The 13217-nt window shown below is 41.4% G+C and overlaps 1 protein-coding gene across 1 annotated transcript in view; it reads right to left on the bottom strand.

Annotated features, from left to right (window-relative positions):
* ccser2a (coiled-coil serine-rich protein 2a) overlaps positions 1-13217 on the bottom strand; it is a 58552-nt gene that overhangs the window by 26272 nt on the left and 19063 nt on the right. The window contains exons 4-5 of the mRNA XM_078288564.1: positions 12997-13211; positions 2034-2127 (exon numbers count right to left, since the gene is read on the bottom strand). Coding sequence (XP_078144690.1) covers positions 2034-2127; positions 12997-13211 — 309 coding nt within the window. The remainder of the gene's footprint in view (positions 1-2033; positions 2128-12996; positions 13212-13217) is intronic.

Below are 13217 nucleotides of genomic sequence, written 5' to 3'. Positions count from 1 at the left end.
ACTCCCTAGGAACTGGAGCTGGAGAGAGAGGACTGTGGTAGTGCTGCTGGTGAGAGAGCAGCTGAAGGGACTGGGTTAGTGGCCAAGCTAGGAAGTCACCAGCTGAGGCAGACAAGGGAGACAAGCTAGGGCCTCTGTCCTGTCACGGGACCCGGCAGCTGGATGAAAATACTGCATGAGGCCCCTGCTACCCTTCTTGGCTTTATTTTTTTTTCTTTCCTCTTCTCCCCTTCCCCTCTTCCTGCTTGCTGGCAGAGCCAGAGTGTCTAGGAAGGAAGAAAGGAGGGACGAAGAGAAGAAGGGAGGGCCTGAAACTAAACAAAAGTCAAAACTCCTTCCCCTCTCCAATTTCTCTGGTCCTGCCCTGTGGGCTGAGTCTGACCCTTTCCCACTGTCACTCTATCTGTCTGTCTCTCTGTCCATCTCTCTCTCCCTGCCTCTCTCTCCCTGGTTCCAACCCTTAGCCATGACACACAGAGCTATAAATATGACCACTTCCCAAAAAGGAGTAGGGAGGGACACCAATCCAATTCACATTCCTTGGGAGTGAACATTCCTCTCTCTCTCTCTCTCTCTCTCTCTCTCTCTCTCTCTCTCTCTCTCTCTCTCTCTCTCTCTCTCTCTCTCTCTCTCTCTCTCTCTCTCTCTCTCTCTCTCTCTCTCTCTCTCTCTCTCTCTCTCTCTCTCTCTCTCTCACACACACTCATGCTACTGCTTTCCTCATCAGGAAAAACAAGGAGGTCGCTGTTTACACAGGCATAACAGACTAACGAATAACATCAGGGGTATGCAGCTGCCTCAGTAATGTATGTGTATGTGTGCGTATGTGTGTTTTTGTGCCCGTCCTCATCCATATATTTGTATGCGCACATGTACTGTATGTGCATGTGTGCCCTCTTGCTTTGCAATTTATTTTGTGGTCAGGAAGGGAGCCATGTTTGTAAATACGAAGCAAGACGGTCCAATGATGGTCCAGCAGACTGAGAGGTTCCACATTAAATCAGTGGATAAAATACATTACCCATGAATGATGCTTTGAGAAGGCTGGATTCAGTACTGATAAGGGAAAATTCACTTCCCAGAATTCATTACATTTTATGACAGGTGAGGTCAACATTCCTTACCTATTTCCTCTCTCTCTCTCTCACTCATATATGAAACACACACTGTCTGATGAAGCCATAATAGCTTAATCAAGACAATTCATAGCATGTGATGTGGTAAGAATGTATCTATCTTTATAACATAGAAAGAAACTACTATATTCTATTTTAATTACAGAAATACTTGATTACATTTACAAAGTGGGAAGGGGTGATAGAGAAAATGCAACTGCTAAGACTTTGATTGATAAGACGTGGTGTGTTAAGTATGTGGAATGGGAAGCTATTGAACCAATCATTACTACACCATACTGCTGTTGTCAAGGAAATCAAATGTAATCACTGCTCATACTAAGCCCACATGTGCAAAGTACACTGTGGTTGTGCTGTCTGGTGGTATGTGGCTGTGTGTGCATTCGTTTGTATGAACAGACCCAGACAGCTGGCAGAAGACGTCTCCAACTCAGCTGCCTAGCTGCCATTCAAAGCCAGCTGTGTGGCGGTGATGGACTTGTGAGGTAATAACTCATCAGTAACCAAATATTAAAAGAGTAGCGCCGTATAATACACAACAAGGGTGTCCATTAAAAGATTTTAATGGATGTTGCAGAGGCAAACATCCACCGGAGGCAAGGCAAAAATTCAATTTATTCAAGCCATTATATGCCATTGAAGGCTATTGCTGGAAATGGAATGCTCAAACCTTGCTAATGCATTAATTTACAATTATGATCAAACAGTTTTGCTAGAGGAGTCCGATTATACAAAAATAATGGACAACCTCCAGCCAATGAGAATGAAGCATTTGCCATGGCCATGGAATAACCTCATATATTTGAATCCTGTGTAGGATAATTTCATTTACATAAAGTATTTAATATGTGTTTCATCTGTGTGTGCTTGTGTGTGTGTGTGTGTGTGTGTGCTGACCATGCGAGCCATCCTCTGACAGGTCCACATCCAGCATGAGGTCATCATCGTCCAGCTCCCCAGTCCCCAGAGGGTCCAGGTTGCTCAGGATATCCTGGAGGGGGGGGGCACAGGTAACATTTACTTGATTGTAAGGCATTATAAGACATTATAGGCACATTATCAGCACATTACGAGTGCATTAGAGCCTCTGGACAAAAAGCCTTTTTTCTCTGTAACACCAACCGTTTGGAGACAAACATTTAGATGTGGGGATGGCTTCTCTCCCAGAGCAAAATTCCCCCCTAAACTGCACATTTTACAGTAAGTGCTATAAAAAGTGCATTTAACACATACATAAACTGTTTTATCAAGATTCACATTTTTCTTGGGCAAGCTAACTACCACATCTGCTGTTCTGAGGGAGGTAATGTAAACTTGACATCTGGCAATATATTCAGAGTAAATAAATATCTTGAATAAAAATAAATCACTATGTAGGCAGAGCTAGTGACAGGTCAACCATGTTTCCACCGAGGGTGCCATAATGAAATAACAACATCCAGCTTTAACCTTGAATATTAGAGTTGTGCTGTGGAGCAATTGCAAATAAGCCACTATGTTAGTAGGAAATATTTTTTGTACATTCATGGCCAGAACATCATCGAACAGAATGCCATAGTATAAACATGCAATTATTATGGATTAACAACTGCAAGTTTTATTGTGATATTTGTATTGTATTTTTTCATAATGGCATTACAGAATTACTTCTTTTCTGTGTGTCATTTTCATCCTCTATTCTGTAATACAATACAATAAAATTCTATTTATTACACTTTGATCATTAACAATAAGAGTTTGTGTAATACAAGCAATGACTACGTAATACTGGCACTGATAAACATAGTAGTATGTGTGGTTACGTATGATACTGCTTCACCTCTCAAAGTCATACAACATAGCCAGGGGGAAGATGCTATTATTCAACGCATCAAGACGTAGAGAACAGCGCAGCTTTCTGAAGGAAAATGTCGCTCAAGTATGAATGATAGCACAGTATGCTATAAAAATGCTACAAAAACATATCTCATTACAGCCTCAAAATATGCAGTTACTTTGATTACTATGCTGCCGTCTGCCGAATAATTCAAAGCATGCCCAAAAGCAAGGGAGGAATAAATCAATAGTTCAAAGCATTATTTTTCAAGGCAATTTCGTGCTTCAGGAGAAAAACGAAAGTAAATTGACACAGCTTTGACTAGAAGACGCAACCATAAAATTAGTCATTATTGAATATCTCATGTTTTTCATAGTAACTGAATGGTACTCAGAACTGCAGACTTAAGAAAGAAGGAATAATGAAAGAAATAGAATAAACTAAACATATTTCTGCTGTCCTTCAAACTTTATCAACCAAAACGTGGGCGGAATCTTTCTTGTTAGCCGAGTCCATGAACGAATCAAACTGTCTCGTCTCTTTTATGCTCTCTCCCTTCTCCTTTTCTGTCTGTCTCTGCCCCTCCACCTTGTGGCTCTCTCCTCTGTAAGCCTATACCTCCCTACCACTGAATGTCAAGATTTTATTATCTGTAGCTGTTTTTTATTAAATTATCCCTGAACCAGTCAGTAAGATTCTTTGTGCTTTACTCTCTCGCTTTATTTCTTTCTTTCTTCACCATTTCTCTCTCTCTGTCTCTCTCTCTATCTCTCTCTCTCTCTCGTTGAGTGTCTTTGTTACAGTGTGTCGCTCCAGAGGAAATGACATTTCACACCGGCAGGACACAGCGGCTTAGAACACTGAGAAGTCTGGATAATCTCCCAGTAGAAGAGAGTGTGTGTATGTGTGTGTGTGTGTGTGTGTGTGAGAGAGAGAGAGAGAATGTGTGCATTTGGTGGTGGAATGCAGTGGAATGAGCTTGGAATCAGGGATCATACACAGATCTCGCCTACACCTGACGACACTTGCTTAACAGTCTTGCTTAACAGTCTGTGAGGTCCACAGGTCCTCATAGAAACTCCACAAGTGGTAACTTATGAGGGCAAACCTCACGCTGGAAAGGCCTTGGGCTTAGATTAATGATTGGGGTTAGATTAAAGTAATGTGGAGCGGGGGTTGATGTAATGGTTTTGTTTAGTGTTAAGGCTGATTTATGGTAGGGCGCTCGACACCTTTAATAAGTGTCGCTCGACAGAAATGACGTATTTTCAACAGAAAAAAGGTGTCTCTTGACACTTTCCTTTCATGTCGCGCACCTGGAGAATTTCGTTATGTCGCGGACACCGTCACATTTTGTCGCAACGTGATTGGGTAGTCACATTGTGTCACACTAACTTCGCCATGGAGATTGTAGTTTTCAACTGAACGTCCTTATTGATATTTTGGTTTGTAACTTTTTCGTCCTTGTTGAATTAGTTTAATTTGTTTAGCTTAGCTCGTAGCAAATATGGAGGGTATAGATGAAAGACGATGGACGCACTGACCACCTCCTTTTCTTGCGCTCCCGTTGTCTTCTCAGTAGAAATAAGTTTAAAATCTCTTCCTCTTCAATTAACTCACTGATTTCATCAAATCCCTCCATTATCAAAATGCAGAAGGATACAAAGTAGCACAAATTTAGATATAAAACAAACAAGCTGTCAGAAGGATAGCTATACACCGATCGGGATGATATAATGTAACTAAACAAGCCGGCTGGAGGATAGCGTCTGGTTACCATGGAGACGACTGAAACCTTTCGCCGAAGCATAAATTACAAACGTCGCGCAGCTCTTTATTTTCTGTCGAGTGACACTTATCAAAGGTGTCGAGCGCCCTACCATAAATCAGCCTTTAGAGTTAGAGGTTAAGGAATGAACATAAGTCAATGGAATGCCCTCACAAGTGGTACAAGCACGTCCACCTATGTGTGTGAGTTCGTGCACGTGCGTGTGTGTCAGCTATTGGGCAGCACAGTGAGTACAGGGAGACCTTCAAGTGGACCAAAGGACACCCGTTCAAACCCTCGTGTCAGCAACTGTTTGACATTTCGCCCTGCTTAAGTGTCCTTGAGCAAGACGCTGAATCCCTACCGACTCCACGGGCGCTGCTCTGTTGCTGACCCTGACCTCTGACCTCCCTGTGGAGGGGGAAAGAGATAAAAAATAATTTCCCTACAGGGATTTATCACATAGTTTGTCATATAATTATTATATATTTATACTTATCACTATAGTTTTAACAATTTAACTGAGTAACCTATGAATTAGATTGTCAAACAGATAGCTGTTACACATTATTATTAACATGCATCTGAACAGCAGCTTTGATATGAGGCATTTTAATTGGAGCTGTACATTTTAAATGGAGCTGTGCTTGTTCTCGCTAAGGGAATAATGATTTGAGTGCTAGCGATATATAAATTTGACAACTCGCACACACACTTTCAATATATCCTAAACACCCTGAGGTGCTCCATCGATACAAACCCTGCGGCATGAGCGGCATCCAGAATCGTAACAGCCAAGGGAAGGTCTTCCCTTATTCTGCTTCATGGCACACACTATGCTCCCAACATAATATCAGCCAAAACTTCAAACAAACACGGCTGGATCAAACACTGATTAAAACCTTCAAACTGACTGGGAAAGTTCTGAAGCTGAACTTCTCTCACTGACAGTTTACCCTTGAATGACCCAGTCACAGAAGGTATCTGTGTGACAGGCTCTGCGAAGTGAAATAAAAGCTCATTACAGAAACCTTAATTCTACCTGCAGCTTTCTTCGAGAGTATTTTTTGGGGATTTTTGTTAGACACTGAGTTTTCATGGGTTGAATGTAAATTATCACCTTGGCATATCATCAGGCAAAAAGGCAAAAAGGGCTAGCTAATTTTCGGCTCGAACAAGCAACTTAAAAAAAAATACACACTTCAGCTTTAGATATAAAATCGATAGGTGTCAGAGAGAAGTTTTTAGACTGACTGTACTTCCCCTCAGACCTCTCGGTCTCGCTCTTTCTATTTCGTTTCACATGAAGTACGCTGCTCTTTTCAACCCAGTACGTTTATAGTCGTTTCTAATGAAATCTCAGTAGAGCTACTCTATCAGAGAGAGGGGTTGGAAATAAACGCTCTCTCATACCGTTTCCCAAGATTCTCAGTGTTTTTGAAGGTCAACTCATTCCAGATCTTATCAGATTCACCTAAATACTCAAATACTCCACTAAAGCTAATGCAATGCCACAGATCGGCTTTTTGGGTGATGCGCTGCAGCTATTGTTGCTGGAATGTGTGTGTGTGTGTGTGTGTGTGTGTGTGTGTGTATGTCCTCTTGTGTGACATTAGGACCTCTACTTAAGAGTGTAATTCTTTATATCTGGGGACTCACCAGTCTTTTTGATAGAGGATATGTCCTCTACCCCAATAATTGCCACATTTCATTGCAATCCAATTACCCGACTCATTTGCTGCTCTTGAACTTATACATTTTCCAAAAAAAAACAAAATCTTCTCAGTCTGTCTTAATGAATATGACCATTCTCCACAAGTCTAGAAAGTGGGAAATGTAGGGTAATCTCGGACACCCACTGTTGTAAAGGACATATTGACTTTTACTGGGACAATTAGATGTTCGCTGTGAGTTTGGGAAATGGATGAGTGGGGGAAGTTAACATCCAAGGGTACTAGAATGACCCCATATTTGGGACACAGGGGAGCAGAAATTCTATGGTAGATCTGACCCAAAAGCAGATGGAGTCAAGGTCAGTTGTGGTGCTTTACTCCATGGGTAAATACAATTAGCAAGTGCACTATGGCTCTGTTGCCAAGACGAATTGTTTGGAAATGTGATCATGTAGCTCAGCAAGTTGAGGATGGTGGTAACACTGGCAGGTTTAGGGGTTTCAATTACCATCAATGGCCACCCATTCTAAAATTTTATGCGTTCATGGTACTGTAAGACACCTTGAATAAAGGCCACCCAATGTCATATGTTAAGTCTAGTTTTATATTTTTCAACCACGAGAAGGTGCAAGAAATGATCTGATAGTTAATTGAGGGGTATACATTATGAGTTACAATATGCCAATTCAGTTCTGCTTTACAACATTTGAGCAAGAATAGGCTGCAGCAGCTGTTGAGGTAATAATGACAGATGCACAATGGGGGACTTCTACAATAGATACCACTGTGGCCAATGAACAGACTATAATATAACTAAAATATATAGTCAACAAACTGATTAAAGCCCATCAACGGACTCCCCTTTGTCAGTAAAATTGATTTTTATTTTATCTTGCCAATCCTTCAGTATCTTACTGCCTTTGTCTTTCACAGGAAAGACGAAGCTCAAGATTTATGCTTGGGCCCGTTAGAGTGGATAGGAAAGGCAGATACTAAGACTCACTGGTAAGGAGTAAAATAATAGGTCACATCTGCGGTTGGAAACCAAAAGGAGAGAGGGATGATGATAATGAGACTATGGGCTGTAATTTTAGGAATGACTCAGATCATTGTCGTCATAAGCTCAAGCTTGTAGTGTGTGTGTGTGTGTGTGTGTGTGTGTTTATGTGTGAAGAAAGCGCTAGATGCATGAAGAGAGGCACATATAAAAACAAGGTTGTTTATCATATAGGTCTAATGCTGTCAATTTAAAATCATGACAAACAAAAGTGGGTAAGGTATTAGCCTAATTAATGCAACAGCATAGCTGGTTCACTGGCAGCGTGTTCCATAATGGCTGAGCACTCTGCAGACAAAAGGCTTAAGCACCTCACTGATTTAAACACTAATGAATTGACCTGTCTCAACCCGGTGCTACAAAAGCCTAAAATTAGAGGCAAAATAAATAAAGCAGGGAGAAGCGGCAGCGGCAACTCAGCAGCTTTGATGTCAGGGAGGAAGCGAAGGATTACAGAACCATCAGGAGTTTGGTTGGGGGAAAAAAGCAAGGGGAAAGAGAGGGGACGAGGAGGAGAAGAGTATAAAACATCTGCAGGAGAAACAAGAAACTGCTAAAATAAAGAAAATGGCAAAATACCACACAGCCACCTGAGAGAAGAAGGGATAAACACTCGGAAAGAAAATAAGGGAAAAAGGGTAGAAGTTTAGGTGTTTTCCATTGAGGGATTCATGCTATGAGGGGGAAAGTTGTGCTGTACTTTCAAGGGAAATATATTGGTTTTAATGAGAGAAACTCGGAGAGACACATAGTTAATGAAAGCAGCAGAACTTCCATTCGCAAGCAAGTAGCTCCAACCCAAAACTCACTTTTACTGAACATGTATTTTGATTAATTCATCTCAAACCTACATCTCCATTTAAATGTGATAAGATGGGAGTTTCATCTCCCAAAAAGATGAAACCTGGCAGATATGTGGCAGATCGTATTCGTCAGTGTATGAAACACTCAATCATATTTCAGTTTCACTCAATAATAGAAGCACAGGTTGAAGCTCTTAGTGCTGATCTTCTGAGAGGTTGATCTACAATTTGGCAATAGTTAAATACATTATAAATATGTGAAGATTTCCTATTTCTTGCCCTTACCTTGTGGATTTGTGATTGTTTAGGTGCCTGACAAAATGAATCTAGTACACTTTAAGTATTTCAAACATTTTAACCCATTTAAATATAAATGGGTTCAAATGCCCAGGTCTATCAATGCTGTTGCAATGCATGATAAATTGCGTTGAGGCCAGGGAGATATTAACAGTCGCTGTGAGAAGCTAAGTGGCCTTCCATTTCACCGTGCCAATTTTGTAAAGCTGCTACTGTACCATACTGCATGGTGCATCATGGGAATGTTATTATGAGCTCAGGCAGCCCACCCCTAGATTCTGTACAGAGGCATATGAATGCAGATAGAGACATATATAGCCAGAAAAATGCATGCACACACACATATAAGCACACCTGCCAGCACACACACACATTGTGTTGTCTCAAGGATGCACAGTGCCCCCAAGTGGACTGAGCTCATCACTGCAGCATGGCTAAATAAAGCCGCCGGGAGATGAATGGTTTATCATCTCTGAATATTTTACCCATTCTCTCGTACCAAACAAGAATAAAACAGAAACAGTTTCAGTTACATAAATGAAACACCATTTGCATTCTTTAGGGGAGTTCTTGTTGTTCAGAGCTTTGACAGAATTCCTCATCTCTTTACGGTGTCGAGAAAACATAAGAGCTCAGATTGGGCCTAATTGGCCTAGATTTTTTTTTCTCCGACACTGTCTAACTAATTCAGCATCACTATTGGCAGCCCCATTCATGACACAGTGTGGCAGGCTTTTCTCATTCTTCACTTCCTGAGACTAGACCTCCCAAGAGGTTTGGCTGGCAAACTCCTGTTGTAAAGGGCAGATCATTAAAGCTGTGCTCCCTAAACAAATAGACAAGTGTGGCACAGATTTTTTATGTCCCCACTTTGGCAGGATCAAACAAGGTAGGTCATGCAGGATAAACACCCGTTGCAGGAATTATTGATCATTTTCTGACACTGCCGCTGCTACGTGACAGGCTTATATTCATTCTCTCTTTCTGCTCATAAAGAGAGACTATTTACTCTATGGACAGGGGAGGAATGAGGAAGAGAGGGGCACAGATGGATGGAAGGGAAATAGGGGAAGGAGGGAGGGACAGAGAGAGGGATGAATACATCCAATTAAATGGGCTCATTTCCTCTAATCAAATAGCTGAGTTATATATCTCAAAGGCAGATTCCCCATAGAGCTGATATTCACACATCAGCAATCAGCCAACTCTCTCCCACTCCCTATGGTTCTATCTTTTTTCTCTTTTTCTTCCCCATTTTCTACCTCGTGCTCTCTCTCTTTTACCTATATCTCTCTCTCTCCCCCTCATCAACCAATCACCCCAACTGTTACAGCAAGGACTATCTCTATTCCCTTCCTCTCTGATCAATGTTTTATACCTCAGTAAGAGTTGTCCGTACCCACACTGCAAATGTTCAGATAATGGGGAGAGCTATACCTAGAGGACTGAACAGAATACATTCAAGATTACTTTGCTGGCCATTTTACATACGGTAATGGGGAAATTATCTTTTCACATATTCCATAGGTAGGTTACACACAAGCTGGAAACACGGATTAATTTCTTCATAGAGGTCTGGAGGAGTTATGGTTTCAGTGCCTTGTCTAAGAGCAGTGATGGCGGCTGCCACAGATGGAATAATAGCCTCCAGTCACACTCACAAGGGAAATACATCCTCCAGTTCAACACTGAACCAGTAACCTCTTGGTCAAAGTGCAGCCCCTGTTTTAATATTCCAATAGAATAGAATAGAATAGAATAGCACTTTTTGTCTTTTGTCTATATGTCTCTCAAATCCACGGTCCAAAACAGCCTTTTGCAACCTTTTGTTCATGACACAATAACACAATGTGACAATCTAAATTATAAATAATTTACAATAATAAATATATAATCTACTCTAGGACTGCAGTTAATCTGTGTCTGTGAACACCTTGTAAATTGTGAATTACTTCTTCTTATACTGATAGTGCCAGGAGTAGGGGCTCAAAACACACACACGATTTAGGTTGCATTCTGTGGGGTAGTGGAGGGTATTTACAGGAATTTACAGAATGTAGACGATGGTGGGATCACAATGTACCCCCCCCCCCCCCCCCCCCCCCTCACCCCCCCCCCCCCCCTCACCAGTGAGCCTACCTCATCATCTACCTCTAGAACGCTGGTTGCAGTGACACTGTTATTGATTTTCACGCTGCCTTACCATCCTAAACTATAATGGCTTCAGTTGACCACAAGATGGGGCACTACACAAACCAGGTCTGAGCTAGTCTATTTAAGTCTATTTAAAAAGTCACAATGAAACAGCATTTTGAGAGGATCTTGTTTCCTTAATGTGATGTATTTCCTGTTGAAACAGGATATAAGGGTGGAACATGAATGCGGGGATAGATCATTCAAAAGTGTAAACCAATGGGATATCAGTTAGGGAGAGAGAGGCTGTTTTATTTCATGGAAAGGGTGAAGGGGCGGGATTGTTCAAAAATCTGTAATGGTTTAATTGGATGGAATTTGTATGTGCGCCTCCTGGTACACAATGAAGTCACCACTAAAGATTTTCCATTTTCCAGGAAGTAAACAAATGAGATTTTGATATAAAAATATATATTTTTTTTAATAGATTGTCAAGGTATACAGTTAGAATGAGCTATAAAGATAAAAAAGTAATTTTTCATTAATTTCATTGTAACTTTAAGTCTACAATTATGGATCCAGTGAATCTAAACAACACTTTGCCTAAAAAAAAAATCATAAGTACCGTATGTGCACATTTACCAAATATTCTACACATGACTTGTGAATGCCTAAGTGACTTCACTGAGGCAGGCAAGACAAATTTAAGTTCCCCACATGATCATGGTTCACACTGGATCTTCAGTAATCATCTACTCCACAAACAAACACACACACACACACACACACACACTCCTTAAGACATAGTGAATGACTCTTAATCAGATACACATGGCTATGGCACGTGTGCTTGTGCTGACAGTTGGCAGCCATGAAAACAAACACACACACATACACACACACACACACACACACACACACACACACACACACACACACACACACAGCTCTCTCTTTTCATTCCCATTGCCTCAGTGGTTGCTACAGATCCAGTGTAGGCTAAACACATGTTTTCAATGCCTTGAATTTTGCGTCTACATCACATGGTAAACCCCCATCATAAGAAAAAGTAGTATGCAAAGCTGATTATACAGTTTCTAATCCAGCTCATTAAGCTCTTTAAACATTCCTGAGATCAGGCGCCATGGTACAGGAATACAGAGAACCAAAGCAAGGGCAAACACCAGCCGGATTATTAACATACAGTCTGTGTCTAGATCAGCATTCCTCTCAGGGAGAAGGAGACCTTGGTATGAAATGGGCAGTGGGAGCTGGCAGGAAAGTTGGGGCCATTTCATTTTCCCTTTCAGCCTTTGTTCTGCTCATTTAATCCCTAATTAGTACAGGAAGAAGGAATCTTTTAGAAGTGGGATCGATTAATGGCCTAAGGCGGGTAGAGTACAGTGAGTCATGCTGAGAAGGACTGGAGTTGCACACCAAGAGGCTGAAGTACAGCCTACAGCACAGTTCAGAAAAAGACTGCCTATGTGCTTGCTAATGGCTTCAAAGTACATTAAACGGGTAAGGTCAACCTCAATAAAGGGAAATTAAATTTTACAACGCAACAAATTATGTTACAAATGATTGTATTAAAACAGACAATGCATTTTTCTATACTCTATTTTCCATCTTACTTTTCTTTCAATCCTCTTTCTCTCAAAAAAATCAGTGCACTTGGAAATGAACCTGGCGCTTAGTCACACAAACCTATTTTTTTTGCCAGCTTGCAATCAGCACGCGGTAACAGCTTTAAGTGTTCTGTTAAGTTTTCAGCCTCAGTAAACGTATCATCCCTAAAGGATTTTGGCTGCTTTCCACCTCCTTTTGCCTTTCTGGAATACACTACAGTGCAATTTATCAGCTGACATAAAGTGAGGAGGAGGGGAGGGCAGGGGGCTTGTTGGCAGAGGCTACAGCAGGGGAGGTAATTCCCTTGTCAACAGTATGATATAAACGCTACAGAGCCTACACTGCAAAAAAATATCCATCTTAACAGGTCATTTAATGTAATTTAATGTAACTTTCTGTGAAGAAACTGCCAATGGGGTGGGATCATTTCACTTTCACTTGATTCACAAATCAACTTGTTTCAAGATAATGCCTTGATTCAAGATATTCACACTTTTTTTCAAACGTAAAACTGCATTGGAAATGAGTGGGATTATCTCACCCCATTGAAGGAATTTTTCACTTGTCTTAAGAAAAACAAAATTTCAAGACTGAATATTAGACTAAATGATGTACTGCAATGGTCATTTATTTGCAGTGTTCACAACAACGTCAAAATTCATCAAGCCGGACATGGGGACTCACCATGCTGTTGAGCTCCGAGTCATCATAGCTGTCACAGGGAAGCGTTCCGGGCCCCCCCAGGGGCTCCAGCCCCTCCTCGTCCCACATGTAGGTTCCACCAGAGCTGTTGGAGGGGGACAGCTCCAGAGAGGAGCCCTGGGGGAGGTCACCCCCCTCTGGGGACAACGCCAGGGGGTCCTGGGACTCCTGGAGGGCAGGCATCTCCGCTTTACAACCTGCAG

The sequence above is a fragment of the Centroberyx gerrardi genome, chromosome 15 (genome assembly GCF_048128805.1).
Source record: "Centroberyx gerrardi isolate f3 chromosome 15, fCenGer3.hap1.cur.20231027, whole genome shotgun sequence".
NCBI lineage: Eukaryota > Metazoa > Chordata > Actinopteri > Beryciformes > Berycidae > Centroberyx > Centroberyx gerrardi.
The sequence above is the reverse complement of the archived record's forward strand: the minus strand, read 5'-3'. Positions and strand labels throughout refer to the sequence as shown.